At 40.3% G+C, this 16,653-nt stretch overlaps 1 protein-coding gene across 3 annotated transcripts in view; it reads left to right on the plus strand.

Moving 5' to 3' along the window:
- The window catches only part of UROS (uroporphyrinogen III synthase), a 39,647-nt gene extending 23,318 nt beyond the window's left edge, over window positions 1-16,329 (plus strand). The window contains exons 6-10 of one of the 3 annotated variants that reach the window (XM_019555876.1): window positions 1,381-1,455; window positions 8,745-8,828; window positions 9,643-9,728; window positions 11,862-11,960; window positions 15,007-15,315. In XM_019555876.1, coding sequence (XP_019411421.1) covers window positions 1,381-1,455; window positions 8,745-8,828; window positions 9,643-9,728; window positions 11,862-11,960; window positions 15,007-15,027 — 365 coding nt within the window. In that variant the 3' untranslated portion in view covers window positions 15,028-15,315. The other 2 variants (XM_019555874.1, XM_019555875.1) reach the window with 2 other exon arrangements.
- Window positions 16,330-16,653: the final 324 nt, after the last annotated feature.

Below are 16,653 nucleotides of genomic sequence, written 5' to 3' on the forward strand. Positions count from 1 at the left end.
CTGGGTGTCAGTTGTCAGTTGCCCCATCTGGTTTAGCAGGGGTCCAACATTGCCCTTGCTTTTCCTCCAGCTCCCCACATATCTGAAAAAGGACTTTTTGTTGTCCTTGATACATTAGGTATTTAGTTGGGGTGTCACTGGATAAATCAATGCTGTGTTTAAAGTTTGTTTGTTTTTCTACTAATTTGTCACATTTTAATTCATTTTAAAATTAATCACAGACAGGCAAGGTTTAAATTAAATGTGCTGTGATCACTTGCATATCTGTCATTGCTTATTCCACCATTTTTGGTTTGAGTATGTGGCTTGAGTAAGTATTCCAGTTCCTTGCAAAAATGGTTTGCAATTGCATGTGTAAAGTTTCAGACCCATGTGGGCGAGCAAGACTTCATTGCTGTGTACAGTGTTTACTTCTCGATACATATGGGTAAATGCCACTAAACAGCCAAAAGTTCGTTTAATTTTGTAGCAGGTGTTTTACATTTGTGAACATGACCTAAGACATTTAGTAGTATTTAGAAAATATGGATCCATTTAAAGGCTGGTAAAATTGAGTCCTGAATAGTTTCCTAGTGTGGAGGTATTAAGGATTTAATTTAATCTAACATAAAGAAGAGGTTAAGTTCACTACAAGTTACAATTCCCAAAGCTGGCTGAGATGTAGAAAACTGGTGTGTGGCATGTGGCAAAGCATGGAGGGGACAGGCAGCATAGCAGCAGATAGGACAGAAAGCAGAGTAGCCAATCCATCCGGGGAAGGAGATCGGAGTGTGCTTGAGGAAGAGTGCGGGGTTAATTTGTTGCATGTCAGCCAAAATGGTTGGCCCTCACTGAGCTGAAAGGAGGCTTGAATCAATCAAGTCCAATGCTAATTTGTTAACTTCTTGGCAATTCCACCTTCCGTGCCTTCATACTAAATTCAAGATTATTGTAATTTTGGATTTTCACAGCAGTTTTGATCCTTTATCACAAGTGAGTTCATGCTCACTGTTCTATGTACACGTGCTCAGCAAGAACACAAGTGTAACAGTGCCATGTGCCAGGAGTGCAGCCAGTTCAGCACAGTGCACCAACCCTTGTATCTTCTCTTCTTATAGATTTAGTGCCATGCTGCTCTATGAACAGTCAGCAGGAGTGAGGTCAGATGTCCTCTACTCCTTCCGTATTGCTTTCCTTATGCATGTCTTTCTGCGTTATCTAGGATCACGTCTTTAGAAAGCACATGGCTTTACAAAGGGCTTCAAGAAAACCTAAAAAGATTTCTATAGAAGACAGATTAAGCTGGGTCTCCATTTTCAATTCAGATGTTTCTGACATAGCTAACTGGAACTTATTTTCATTCTATCAAACGATATATGACGTTGCTGCTTTTTCTTTAAGTGGAAGAAATTGGCCTTGCCCCACAAGGAGAGAAGTGTGGAAATGCTGAAAAACTAGCTGGATACATTTGTTTAAGTAAGTAACCAAAAATCTTTGAATTCAAGGACACTTTATGTTAAATTTGGCTTCAAAATTTCTTACAAAAAGACAGGGTTTTTTTTAAGTGTATACCTCTTCTCCATTGAACACATCCTGCCTATATTCTCTATAATCTGATACAGTAGAATCCCAAAACCCAGATTCCTAGAATGCTTCAGCTGTTCCCAAAACATTTTGAATAAACAGTATTTGCTATGTAATATCTGCCTGATATAGGAGATCTTATATCTTGAAATAATCCACATTAATAATATATAATCCAAAAGACTATTGTCTGTTTGGGATCAAGTGATACATTATGAAGATTTAGGCATATGATATATCTTGCTGCAGTGGCATGGGTCCCCTTTAACACAGTGGACTGCCCTTGATTCAGAAGTAGACTTTAAGGCTGGGTTTTTTCATTGTCTCATAACTAAAATCAAATATAATGACTCTTCCCCAGTCACTGCTGCTTCACAAAAATTGCCGTCAGTGCTTAGAAGAGGCTGATTTTCATCTCCAAAAGAAGAATTTTCTTGAAAAAATGATGAAAGGGACTCGCTATACTGGAAGCCTAAATGTAGCTACTGTTTTGATTAAAACTAATTCAAAAGAGTTAAAAATATTTAGTCAACCAACGGTATGTGAATCAGGTGATTCAAGTTAGTATTTTCTACTAGAAGAGCTGATTTGGAGAGCTTAGCTAATGTGTTTCTTTTTTTTATTATATTGACCTGCCTAGGGTATAACTTTGCTGTTAAATTGATGTGTATAATACACATAATGAGTGGGGAATCAGCCAGCTCCATAATCAGAAGTTTAAAAGAATCAATTTTCCCTACAGGAGGGTTTTTGAGAATTTTTTTAGACACAGCGGCTGATTATTATTTATTGGGTGATTGTAAGGTAGGACAACTACAAGCTGTACAAAGATACTTCATTATCATGCAGCTGGGATTCTAGGATTTGGAAAAAAACCTGTAGTATAAGAGGAAAGTGCCAGGACAATGAGATTGGCATTACAGTTTCAGATGCATGTAGCATTCCAGAGAGCTCATAACTGAGGTTCATGCTGACTTCAGAGTGTATTCATATTGACATCTGCTAAGAACACACTTGTCAAAAGAAGCTCAACAAATTTAGGCACGAATTAATCTTGAACACTTTGAGATTCACTGCTAAATCCAACTTGGTATGTGTGTCAGCCCCAGGAGCTCTATAAACTTCTGCATTTCAGTGCACACGGAGTTAAATGACAATTTCCCTTTCCTGCTCCATAGGACACTTTCTGTTAGCAGTAAGATACTAAGGACACTGCCTGTGGGAGATTCTACTGCAGAATCTCAGAAAGGACCCATAATGAACCTCGAGGTTGGGCTGTCCTTGGTTGATAAAAAGGAAGGCATCTGTTTAATGGCTTCCTGCTCCAAACATATAAGGAAAAAGACAAGCATTGGGTTAGGGATAAATGCAGTATCTGTTAACTGAACAGAGTGTCCCAGACTTTGAAAACTGCCCACCTTTGGCCAGGGAGGTGAGAAAAGGCAGATGGTGGTCAGTGCAATTATTATTATTACTGTAGTTTGGTGAGTTACTGTAGCTGCTAGTTTAAATAATTTACTGGAGCCCACACTTTATCCCCTTATTGCCTTCATGCCTTTTGTGTCAGGGTGCCTAAGTCCCACACAAGTGTTAGCACCTTGAGATATTATTTTTGGACATTGCACGTAGGATGGAAAGTTCTAGCATATTCTTTTCTGCACAAGATTTCAGCAGGCCAATGAAAAATGGGATCATAGCTGGCACACCCTTGCTCATTTACAGACAGGATGACAATGAGGCTTTTAAAGTGCAAAAGGGATTTAAAAAATAATTTTAACAGGCGGCACAGGGCCCCGAGGGCGGCAGGGCCCAGCTGGGCCTGTCACATGGTCCCTGCATGCCACGCCGGGTCCTACCACTATGGGCCCAGCCCAGCCAAGTGGCAGAGGGACCCCAGGGCCGGCAGGACCCAGCTGAGCCTGGCATGCAGTCCCCGCGCACCACACCAGGTCCTGCCACCAAGGGCACGGCCTGGCCAGGCAGCAGAGGGACCCCAGGGCCAGCAGGACCCAGCTGGGCCTGGCATACGGTCCCCACATGCTGCGCCGAGTCCTGCCACCAAGGGTCCTGCCCAGCCAGATGGCAGAGGGGCTTTGAGGGGGGCAGGTCCTGCCACCAAAGGCCTGGCAGAGAGGTCCCAGGACCCGGCTGGGCCCAGTGTGCAGTCCCCGCATGCCGTGTCGGGTCTTGCGGCCATGGCTTAGAGCACCCCACTTCTGCTGCTACTGATAAAGGTAAGTTATGGGCCCTGGGTGGGGTGGGGCTGGGGCTCTCCAGAGTGCCTGGGACCCTGGGCAGGGGAGCTATGTCCCCCCAGCGGGAGCTGGGACCCTGAGCGGGGGGGCTGGGGCCCTCCAGGGGAGAGCTGGGGCCCTGTGGGAGGGGGTGCACTCTGTGGGGGCCAGGGGACCCACCCCTCCTGAGCAGCTCCCCCACACCCACAGTCCCCTCAGCAATCACCCCACACCTACCCACAGACCAACCCACATCCCTCCGCACACACCAGCCCGTCTTCCCCACACCCCTTCCCACCTCTTTCCTGAAAACACCATATCCCCCCATCACACACCATCATATGCAAAGTAAAACAAAAGTACACATCAACACATACAGGTATTTAGAATTCATTTTATCATGATGGTAGAGATACTGGTAGGCTTCCACATTGTTTTACCATTGTAAATATACCAATAAAAAGCATTGCCCAACTGAGTGATCTTTTGTGTTAAATTTGGAAAAACATGGATTTTGGGATATTTTAAAAAATGGATTTGGGATGCTTCTGCAGCAGTCCAGCTGGCACAAGGGGTAGTGTCCCCAGGTACCAGGTGGCTGGGCCCCAGAAGCTCTAGAGAGCGAGTAGCCCTGAGCTGCTTGCCAGGGCAGGTTTTTGTACTGCTGGGGCCAGGACAGGGAAGCTGTTTATACTGCTGGAGATAGCACAGGTGCTGGCCTCAGGCTCTAGCTCCACCTTTCTGCAGATCTGGGAGGAGCCAGGCAGAGTTATTTTGCCCCAAGTGGCACAATTTGCTCCACAACAAAGTGCATGTCTGAGCACATGTGCTGAGGCAAAAAGCCCCGGCTCAAATTTGCACTGCTTCTGTTTGAGCTGCTGCAAGTGCATGTGCTTGCTTGTGTGGATGCACCTTGTGAGGGAAAAATCATAGGTTTGGGATGAAGTTCAAAGAGAAAAGTTCATGCAGTACTAGCATTCTCCAGGGCTTGGGATTGGTACATTTTTAAGAAATCCTATAATAGGGAAGGACCTAAACTGCATCTAAGAAAAATGACCTAAGAGCTCTATTGATTGTCCCTAAATAATGCTGTATTACAGAAATGGAAGTTTATCTCATCCAGATAAATGACTGCACCATTGCAATGAACAAAATAACAGCTCTTGAAAGAACACAGCATTAGCTAGCATGCAGGTTCAAAAGTTTGAAACAATCAGGAAAAGGAGAGGAGACATCAACCATTAGACTGAATTTAAAATAAAGTGATTTTTAAAACATTGTACCTCCTTTATAGTTTGCCTGCCTCTGATTTAAAGAAAATAGCCCTTTGCTACCTGAGTGTGTGAGTTCAGGCACTGCCCTCATTGTATTAAGCTTTGGCTTCTACCTCTGGGGTCACACTCTAACCTATTCTCCTCCCCCAGATGAGTTCCATGCAAGTTGGACGGGAAATAGATAGCTGTTTTTGATATGCTTATACATGGTTTTATTGTTCACCCTGCTTGGCCCAGATAGCTTTTCCCTATTCTGTACATTCACCAGCAATGCGAAGGAGGGAACTGCTTCTGATAAAAGCAGCCAGACCGGGAACAACACCTTCTGGTGGCATATAGGGAAGTAAATCAGTCACAGCAGAAAAGCAAGAACTGCATTTTTTTTCAGCAGAAGTCCTGAGCAGAGATAATTTCTCATTAGATTACAACTAGCATTTTAACATACCACAAGATTATAAGGTTCACAATAGACTTTCAAGAAACCGTCAGCCAGAGAATATCATTTCATTCCAATAATAATACAGCTTCCAGTCATGGGGTCTCCTTGTTGATACGTATCTAACCAAACTCAAAACTTAGCAGAATGAGACATTGATAAATATGCACAAATTCCTTATGACAGCTCCACAATATGAAATACATCATAATGCCCTGCATCAGTGCTTTATACTGTGTCAATATTAGTAAGACATTTAGTCTCATTTACCCATAAAATTACAAATAAAGAGTTAAAAGAGATAGAAGGAGCAGAAGTTTGTTTGTTATTAAAAATTGACTGTCAGAGTGAAAATAAAATCTGAGGTAGGAATAGGGTTCTTTTGTTCCTCACTTGCCATGTCTTTGGCACTGACTTTGGCTTAGGTGATTGAGAAACTGTATCAGTTGACTTCTTAATTAAACAGATAGTTTCAGTCTGTTTTCAAGACAGATCTTTTTAGCCTTATTAGCATTTAATGCCTTTGTAGTGCTGGCTATGGAAATAGAGGGTACTGCTGGGGCCAGTCCTTGTTATATTGTCCAGAGCTATCAAGCTATTATTCTTTGCTTTGTAAACACAAGTCAAAAAGGATTAGTGTTACTTTCCAGATATCACATTGGCATTTCAATTAACTGACATGAGCCCTGGTAGGGTTGATATTAACATATTTTGCCTTTATCTTACAGAATACTCTTTTCATTCTATCTCAAGTTCTTTGTTGCTTCCTGTAATTTATTACTAGCATGTCTGTGGTTCTTAATAAAACTTCATTTTGCAATTAGGATATTCAGATAAATCTGTGTTGACTACTAATAAGGTCCTTCAGTATGATTTTTACCATGTTGCCTCTGCCTTTCCCCAGAGAAAATGCTGGTGCTTAATGTTACAAACCAAGAATTTACTTCTGGGGTTTAAAATAACCAACTTAGTGCATGGTTTATTATTCTGCTAGAGCTCTGAAAAAATGAGGAGGAAACTGAACTCTTAATTAAATAGTAAGTTTAGAAGGACTCTGCTTATCTTGAAAAATAATTTAGTTGTATGGAATTTTACCTCAGATCCTTGTGTTCCTCAGTGAGAGTTTTCCACTCAGTATCCTATAGGAAAAGCAAATCTGCGCACAGGCATCAGAACATGACTATTCAAATGTATTTTCATGCTGAAAAAACACAGAGTTTGTTCCATCTATGGCTAAAGAAAGGTTCGATGATTGCATCTGTGGCAGATCTGGACACCCTTTTCAAGGCAGGGGGTCGGACTTGATGATCTGCTAAGGTCCCTTCCAACCCTACAAACTATGAAACTATGAAAATAATACCTATACAAGGGCTTCTCTCTTCAGTAGTAAAAATGGCAAAAACTGTCATATAGAAATAGCTACCACATTGGATTTGGTAGCGTAATTCATTTTGTGAAGTATTTCACACTGAAATGTGGTAAAGAATTATATACTATTTCTTTGATTAAAAATTATAATACTCAAAAACCTGCGAAACCACCATTTTATTTTCACTAAAAAACTGTTCCAGCTTAGAAAAGGACTAAGAAGTCTATACATTTACTTGGCCTTCAGGCTGACAAAGTACAGTTATCCAGATTTGAATCTAAAGTCTAAATAAAGATATAATAGCAGAAGAATTAAATGGGCTGCATTGGACTGCCTAGAGTGCAATTTTCTTCTTTTCCTTTCTTTTTTAAATTCAACACCTGGTCCTGACTGGAGCTACAGATACTTCTTTTTCTTCAGACTTAGAAACACTTCTTATGTTATTTTCAAAACACAAATGCCAGTTACAGTGAGGACAAAAAAAAAAAAAAAAGGAAAGAAAAATACTGCTTCTAAAGAACAGCTCTAAATTACTAATTTAAAAAATCCATAATATACAGCAGAATATTGAACATGCCCCCATACGATGATTAGTGGTGCCTCATTTCATCCAGTCAAAAACACTAGTCATTTTTTATGTTTATCAGACTTCACTTTCCTTTCTCTTCCCAACATCTAAGGTATGTGCATGCAGAGATTCCAGTTGTGGCCCCCTAGAAATGACTGTATAGAGAAATGCTGTCTGGTAGTTTCTTTTGAGTGTGTGTAGTTAGCCTGGTAGTCCAACCTGAGTGCTGCAAGATCCTTTTAAGCGTGCTGCATGCTGTCACTCAGTATTAGCAATGTTGGGTACACAGACACCTACACATGACTCACAAGAGAAACCCAGAGATTTCAAATAGGAATTCATAGTGTCAGAAATATTCTGTTGTGTTTTTTCTGAGTTCTTTGCACCAGAATTGCAGACTATTATTTTTTCATAGTAAAAAAAAAAAAAAAAAAAAAAAGTGAACCCCAAGAGCTGGGGTTTTCCAAGGAGTGCTTTGAGTCTAAAAAGGTTGAGAACCACTCTTGTGGCATCTGTAGCCCAAACCTATCATCTTCTTGGCCGAAAAATCTTTGTAGATCAGTTGGAAAGAAGCAAGTGTCAGAAATACGCAACCCCAAACTGCTACCGTTCCAAGATCAGTCAGGAAAGAGCTCTAGGTCTCCCAGTTAATCTCAGCAAGCTTTTCCCAATGTAAGTGTCCTTCTCCCCGACCTCCATGCCTCCCAGAGGTTAAGAGTGATGGTTGATTGGTACTGGGAATAGGAGCCATTCCTTCCTTGGTTATAATGGAAAAAATGCTCTGGGTAGCTTTGGAAATTCTCTACAAGTGAGTCAGTCCATTTTACATAGGATGAGCTTCCACGGTTGTACGCATGGCTCAGCAAGCTAAGGACACATTCTGCTGAACTAAGCCATTAAATACCGAAATGTGTGTGTGTGAAAGCTGGGGAATTCTGAAAGCCGGATGAGGAGGAGATAATTCACACGATGCTTGGTTATTCTCTGTTGAAAGGAAACGGAATATAGCAGGGCGGTTTATCTTTTGCCAGATTTCTTTAGCCAGTGAATTTGTATTATAGTAATGGGATCTTTTTTAATTTACATGCTAAGTAGCCTTTAGCTTCTGAATTACAGATGTGACTTGAACTGCAACTGTTTTCTAGGATTTTTAGGATTGTATGAGACTGCAATTTCATTTTTTCAATTTGCTACATTTTCAGTACATGTACAAAAATTGGCACTTTCAAAGATCTTTTGTGATTTCAGTGAAAAAGGTAACCTTATAACCCATGTAACAAGGTTGCTTGTTTGTTTACAGAGGAAACACCAAATTCATCATCTCTTCTTTTTCCTTGCGGAGCTCTCAAAAGAGAAATACTTCCAACAGTGCTCAAGGAAAAAGGTTGGTATTTCCTTAGATGTTTATTTTGATTAGTTGATTTTATTATTATGAGCAACATTGTCCCCTGCACCCCTCACAATGATAGCAAAAGATTAAAAATGTTCTCATTATCAAAAGGAGGCTGCCATCTATTGTTCAGTTCTTGCTGCCACTGCAACACTGTTCTTGTTGCAGAAGGGACAAGACTGCTTGCAAGGTTCCCAGAAACAGCAAGGTCTGACTTGAGGGGAGGAGTCCCTATCCCTGTTATTGCCTGGCAGTAATGGGAATGGGGCAGTCTGCAAGTCTCCCTGATGGCTCACCACTGTGCGGGGAGCACTCTACTATTCAGAGCACTATGGATAGTAGAGGATCTAAGAGCTTGCTGTATGTTAAATGTGTCCCCAGCATGACAGAGTTTGCTGTCAAAAACAGCAATTTCATCACGGATCCACCATTTTTGTGGTGGATCAGCCATTTTGATGCTAGGACAACTTCCTTTAAGGTATGGCTTATTTATAATATGTCACTGGAAACTTGCATATATCCTGTGACAAATGTAATATCAGCCAGCGGCAAGGGAAGTTGCAGTAATTAACTGATATATGTAATATGCTTTGAGATCCTCAGATTATGAATGCATATCCATATAAAAGCTTTAAAATTATATTCTGTAGCTGTAGAAATGCCTAGGAAGCTATTAAAAATATTTCTGCCTTAGCCATTGAAGTGATGCATTTAAATGTAGTCAGAATTATAGAAGTGCTTTATTGGAATAACAACAACATTAAATCCTGTTAACTAGTAGGCACATGTTCTTTTTTTTCAATTCCAGGTATTTTACTGGAAAGCCTTACTGTTTATCAGACTGCTCAACATCCCAATCTCCAAGAATCCTTGAAGAATTATTTCTCACAACAGGTAGCACACATTCAAGAATACCACTATAAAGGGATGGTTTTCTGAAGCTTATGTAAAACCTGTTAAAATGTTACAAGGTGTCATTGTAGGGTATAGAAACAAAGACTATAAACAAGCTTCCTATATTCTCTTCAGAATGGGTACTAAGGTAACGCTTGGGTAGTGTTGTAGTCATTTGGACATTGTGAATGAGGCCTTAAAATTGGAGACAGTTTCCTCTAAAACTTTAACACAATAGCGCATAGGCATAAAAGCAGTGAGTTAGAGAAAGTCCTAAAATATCCAGTGTCTCTATTTGGGGGAGGAAGGGGAAGGCCCTTTCAGATTTTCATCCAGTTTTCAAGCGATATTTTATACAAGAATTACTGGGAGTGGGGGGAAATTATTTAGATAAATAATTACCTATTCCACTTGTTCTTTTTGAATTGTTTGACAAAGCTCTGAAAAAAATCATGTTAGATTCTATCACGAGAGTCTCAATTACTGTGGGGTGCTATTGATTCACTTACTAATGATCATACACACAGGATCTCTTGTCATTTTCAGTGTCATTGAACCTGTTGGCCACAACTATCTCAATCTGCATCCAGCACTAATTATCTGCTGTCCATGGTTGCTGAGCAGTGTTCCTCCTCTCATTATTTCATTTGAGAATGCATTACTGATTCTCTTCTAGTATTACAATTCTGGATGATATGCTGCCCTCTAAAGGAGTGCTACGTGTGTCTGTTAGAATTGTTACAAAAAGTGCTTTTAACCATCTGCTAAACATCATTAGGCTGAGATCAGTGCCTAACAAAGTAGATTTGGAGCCACTGATAAAAGCTTTTGTTTGCTCAAGATTAGATTATCGAATGTTTTGTTTGTGGGAGCCTGGTGTTACAGCTAGGTTTCAGCTTATTCAAAATAATAGCCTTGCCTCCAGACACCTGCCTGTCTGAACATCTTGCTCCGCTTTTAAAGGCGTCATATTGACTTGCTGTTAAATTACATATTGATTTCAAAGTTCTTCTACTCATGCAAAGTCCTGAATGGCTTCACCTGCCCAGCCTAACTGATATACTGTGCTACACTTATGCTCCCAGACAAATAATACAATTATTATAAGTATATTATTTGGTTGGCACTAGCATAAACTTGAGTCAATAGCAAGAAGGACATTTTCCAAATAGTTCCTCCCTTTGTGCTTTAGAGAGGTTCTTTCTTGTCATTCCAGGCAAAACTAACAAGATACGCTTGCTTTCTACTTTTAGCCATTCTTAAATAATAGTTTTGTTAAACATACAGTTCCCTGACATTTGATATTGAAAGACTAGAGATAAATATAAAGAAGTAATGTCGAGCACTGTTTGAAAGCCAGAAATACTGAGCTGAACCAGCATTCCAGTCTCCATGACCAAAATCTAGCTTCTAAAAGGTAAATTTAAAAAAAAAAATGGATGCCTTCCATTGAGTTTGAGCACAGCTTTGCACCAAACTGATTGCTCTGTAGATTTAGTCTTCAGAAGCAGCCTTCTCCAAGCCTACCAATCCTGAAAAAAAATTTATGCAGTACAGCTGACTTCATGCTTTCCTCAGTCTAAGGAAACTTGCTAATATTTCCTCCCTGTTAAAAAATGCTGCTGCATAATAGGGTTGTCATTCAGAGCTTTATCAGGTAATATTCTGGGGGTAAAAGCCTTTGCATTGTGTCTGCTTAGCTGTAGAACTCAAGACTCGGTATTCATTTCTCCTGTTCTAAACTACTTTGCTGTAGCAGCTGCATAAGCAGGGAAAATTTAGGGTGAGAAATGAGGATGTACAGGATGGGAAGCAGAGGGCCTATGTCCAGAGTGGGTGGAGTTTTGAGAACCATCAGGGAATCGCTTGCATAACCTTGGGAATTGAATGGCAAAAATCACACTTGAATTTCAGGTAGTTCCACATGGGGACAGCCTTGCCAAACTCTGCATCCATCGTACTGCTGCCAGCTTTTCACAGTAAATCATTTTGGCTGGCTAAATTCAGCTCTTCTTAGCTGCCAGCACTGCATCTCCACATAGAGACTGCTGAATGGATTTGTATGAAACTGTGTTCTGATATGCTGCTTAAGTCAACAGAAATCTGTTCCAACACGCTATTCCTTTTATACAGGGTATGCCAGCAAGCATTGCGTTCTTCAGCCCATCTGGTGTCAAATTTTGTCTTCAGCATATTCAGAAGTTTTCTGGCAATTTTGCTGATCAAATTAAGGTAAAGTCCCCAAACAACTATAAACACACTGGTGTTTACTAACGTGGAAGCAGGGGGTTGAAAGGAGGGCTGAGTTGTATTTCTTACATCCACTTAGTTACAAGGAGACTTGGAACAAGTCACAGGGCTCTCTGTCTGTTCTGAAGGATAACAATTCCTGGCCACTGCGAATTTTTCTAATCTTTAGTCAAAACAATGCTGCAAAGATGAATTGGTTTTTTTAATTAAATACTTCAGATTCTCACTGCTAGTTACAGTTAGCTGTATATCTCATTTTTCCTTAAATCTGCAGTTAAAATAAGGTTATTTAAAAGCAAACCAGCAGCAAGGTGTTCATCAATAGGTTTTTAAATTTTGACCCTTTTCCGTTTGAAAATTCCATCTAATTGCAGAACTTTAAAACAATCCTTCAGAAGAAAATCCTATCATCAGATTCCTTCCAGTTATTTAAGAACATTCTTGCAACTTAACAGTGATATGCAGTGTAATACGTATGGTATTTATGGAAGGTTGATACTTTTAGAAGACGCTGGCTATAGCTTGTTATCCTTTTCCACTGATGATCGCTCTTCAGAATGGGACTGTGGGGGAAGAGTTGAATAGATGATGTTCAAGCCACCACAAAAATACATCATTTGTTTGCAGCTCAGAAATACTGAATGTGAATTACAGGGACCCCTTACTGGCCATCCATGTCCTAAATGAGAAGTGGAGACCCATCCTTTTCCAGTTTTAATCCTACTCTCTGGCCTAAAGTAGAAGAGGCACTTGAGCTGAGGGGATTCCTTCTTTCTCCTCTGTATTTTCAATTAGTTTCAACTCCTATGGCAAAAAGCTGGTCCTTACATTCACACTAGAGATGGTTCTGTGTTGTGCATAGTTCTGAGCTCCTGTGTAGTTCTCTCTGCAGGAGCTGCAGAGGCTGGAGTTGGATCAATAGGGGCCAGCTGTAGAGTTTAGCATTAGCATCAGTTTCTCAAAAGTGGAAGCTATGTGGGGTAGAAGTGTGGCTTTGACTATCCCTTTAGTTCATACTTTCTGTACCTGAAGAAATAAGTCTGCTTGGCCCCATTGAAGATCATTATCTTTTAGACATGTACCTAAGTTCTGGCTCAGTGTACCACCATCATTCTTTATGGTCCAAGACAAGATAAACTGCTGATTTAGAAGCCTGGAAATTCCAGGGCAAGGACTGTGTTTGACAGCTCTACCTCACACATGCACTATGAGACTATCATCTGTACAGGTAAAAGCTTATGTACGCAAGAAACTAAGCTTTCCAAAGCCTCAAAGAATTCTCTCACTGTCTGTTTCAAGTGCAGGTCACCTGTCTTCAGTCTTGCCTGCTATAACAAACCATGCACAGCACAGCTGCTGTTAAGCAAATACAATTAGAAAGGTAGATTTTATTTTTTTTAAAACAGGAGAGAGGGAGGAAAAAGCCTATTATAAATGCTACTCACATTACTCAGTGCACTATTAGAGAGAGCTCACATGCAAGCAAGGAGGTAAAATAAGAACCTGAATAGAATAAATCAGCAACAGCGCCTATAACTAAACTGTCACAACAGGGCCCCACCAGGTCATTTCTGTTACAGTGTTTGCAAAGCAGACTAACAAAATACCATGTGAAACCATGCTGTAAAAAGAGTTCATTTTATTATTCTACATCTTCAGGGAGCTGAACCTCTTTGAACCTTTTTTTTTTGGGTGTCACATGATATTTGCATACAGCAGTGAGAGTAAGAGGAACAGGAATCCATGAAGTTTGTGTTGGTTCAAGCTATCAGTAGCCTTTATCCTGGAGTCAGAATCAGCTTATGCATTGAGTTCAAAGCAGGGACATTTGAATTTGATCATCATCATTAATCATCACAGCGATTGCTAAGAATAGCTACAGAGGGTTTCTAATGAATATAGAAATAATTCGCTAATAAAATGGCAAAAATATTTGAAAACAGCAATTGAAGAGGAAGCCAGGGTGAAGCAAATCATTCTTTCAATATCTAATATTCCTTTTAGTTGTAAATATTTTTCTGTTTTTCTTATTGCAACAAAAACCTTGATTTGGAGTTTCTGGCTGTGCTATTATTTCAGCAAGATTTCTGAATTTTAAAATTTTAGATGAAATACAAATTCTGATGATGTACATTAGATTCAGTAACTGACTTGATTCCCATGCATGAAGAACTTGTTCAAAAGGGCTAGTCACTCTCTCAAGTGAAGAACAGTCTTGTCACAGATTCAGCATGTAAAGAGGATTCTTCTGGTGTATGTGCATGTAGGACAAACACGGAAGTTCTAAATATGCAGATTATGTCTCTCCAACTGCCTGGCTGTCATACTGTTAGCCACATCCTCCTGTCTTGACTGGTGCCTACGTGCCTTTCCTTTGGCTGAGACTGTAGCATGGGGCCAGGTAATTATTTCAGCTGGAGAGCTGCTTACAAGAGTTTTGGCAAGCTGTTGAGGGCCGCAAGGGTAGCCCTGCTCCTTGACAGGTGTCCCACCCCCTAGTCACCATCTTGGGACCATCAGTCTTGTCCTTTAACCCCTGACCTTTTCCACCAGAAGTCCCTCCCTTCCTGGCTGCAGTGCTGGGACTGCAGGACCCAGCCCAGCCCTGAGGACTGTGGCAGTTACCTGTGGTTTTCCCCTACCTCCATCTGAATTTCCCTCTCTGGCAGAGGGAAGCAGGGAACAGCCCCAGGGTCCCAGGCCAGAAGCCTCTGCTAGGCAGAGGCATCCAGTTGGGGTGGGTTTGAGGAGGGAGGGGAGGGACAGGGCCTAGCAGGCTTTGCTGTTGTGTCCTGCCAGTGGCTCTCCCTGTGTCCTACTGCCCCTGGATTCTGTCATCTTTGACAGGCAGCCAGGGACAGATAAATACTAATTTTCTAAATTTTTTAGGGGCCCTATGGGCCAGATTTTGCCCTCCCTTGCTGTAGCAGGTCTCATAGCAGGGAAAAGGGCTGCTGAAGTCTATTTTGTTTCAGTTTTTTTTTTTTGTTTTTTTTTGCTGGCCCCTTTGTTCAGTTTTTTCATTTAGACAGAACTTAGTTTCTCTTGAGTATTACAAGCCAAGATCTTTTTGAAAAGCTGGCACTGATAGAGCTGAAGCATGTTAGAATTTCTGTTCATTTTCCTAGCAACAAGAAAAATGTAAAGGCCTTTATCTTTACTTAACATGTAGTTTAAAAGCAGCTAAACATGCTTGCGCCCATATTAATCTGACATCTTCAAGTTAGATGTGCTTATGATGTCAGTTACTTCAATATCTAGTATTCTGTCCTGCACGTCATACGAGAGGAGATCTGCACACTGTTTTTTTGCTGTCTTGTTCATGACTAATTTATCACTTCAGTTTGCTGCTATCGGTCCAACAACTGCTGAAGCAATGGAAGCTGAAGGAGTCCCTGTGAGTTGCACTGCAGAGAATCCTACTCCACAGGACCTTGCTGCTGGCATCAAAAAAGCCTTTCATTTGTAGAACTGGTATTTACAGAGAAACACCCACCTCCATTTGGCTCCGTCCAGGTTGCTGTAATAGTCCTTGAGAAATTCTGCAGTTTATCAACGTGCAACTGACATGAACAATGGATGAAATGGTCCTGTTTTGCTGAATACTTCCTGTGTACTGCTTAACCCACTGGCAGTTAGCATCATTATATACTAGTAACATGCCTAGAATAGCTAGATTGATGAGGAAGCAGAAGTTAAGCCAATTCTGATGACTTACTTCAATGGCATCATTAAAGACAGCAGCTTGGTACCATCAGGAGCCCAAAAGAGCAAGTCATCATCCAGTATGCCAAGAAAACCAGATTAACAAACAAGTAATTAGGGAGTGCCTGTTGCTTTTAAATGCTTAATTTATTTCTCATAGTCTAGATCTGCTTTACATTGTGGCAAAAGACCTTTCAAAAATGCACATCTACACTTCAAATGATTTGGTCTATCAGAAATCAGTTTTGCCTACTGGGAGGTCAGGTTTGTATATGACATTTTTTTGTATTACAAGTTTACCCCCATTTCTTGTATAGTCAGTCTTCATGGGTCTCATTCTGTCATCATGTACATTCTTGTTGAAGCTAATGACTTTCACTTTAAACATGTGAAAGCAAAATTTGCCTTACCAGCTCACAAAATAAATAGTCTTTTTCAATATCAGTAATTTAGGCTGACATTTATTGAAACTCAATAGTTTCACAGTTTGCAAAAAGATGAATCGTGGACTTGCTTCTTCATATTACATGCACAGTATACCACATCAAGTAACTTGCAATACGTGATGCGGGGTGTTAAGAGTTAATGGACAAAAAACTCATTGTAAAAAAAATGCTATCAAAATAAAACATTTTCTATTGTAAAACTCTTGCCAATCTATTCCATATTTATCTTAAACACAAATATTTGCCTGGATGTTGGTTATGCATAATAAAATTAGGAAGGATTTATGCAACTGTTGCAAAAAGTTAATTACAGAACTCCTAGCAGATCTACTGAATGACTCAGTGCATTTTTACACTTTTTTTTTTTAGGTTCATACATCCATAATTCTTCATTTTTTGGTTTTTACTCTTAACAGGAAGAAGGTTTATGCACAATAAAAATAATGACCTGTTAATGAAGAAACATAAGGATACCTTGTCATGTTAGAATTCCCATGTTAGATGTTGCTTATGTTTTAATTATT

The sequence above is a fragment of the Crocodylus porosus genome, unplaced genomic scaffold, assembly GCF_001723895.1.
Source record: "Crocodylus porosus isolate Cpor-Errol unplaced genomic scaffold, CroPor_comp1, whole genome shotgun sequence".
Taxonomy (NCBI): Eukaryota; Metazoa; Chordata; order Crocodylia; family Crocodylidae; genus Crocodylus; species Crocodylus porosus.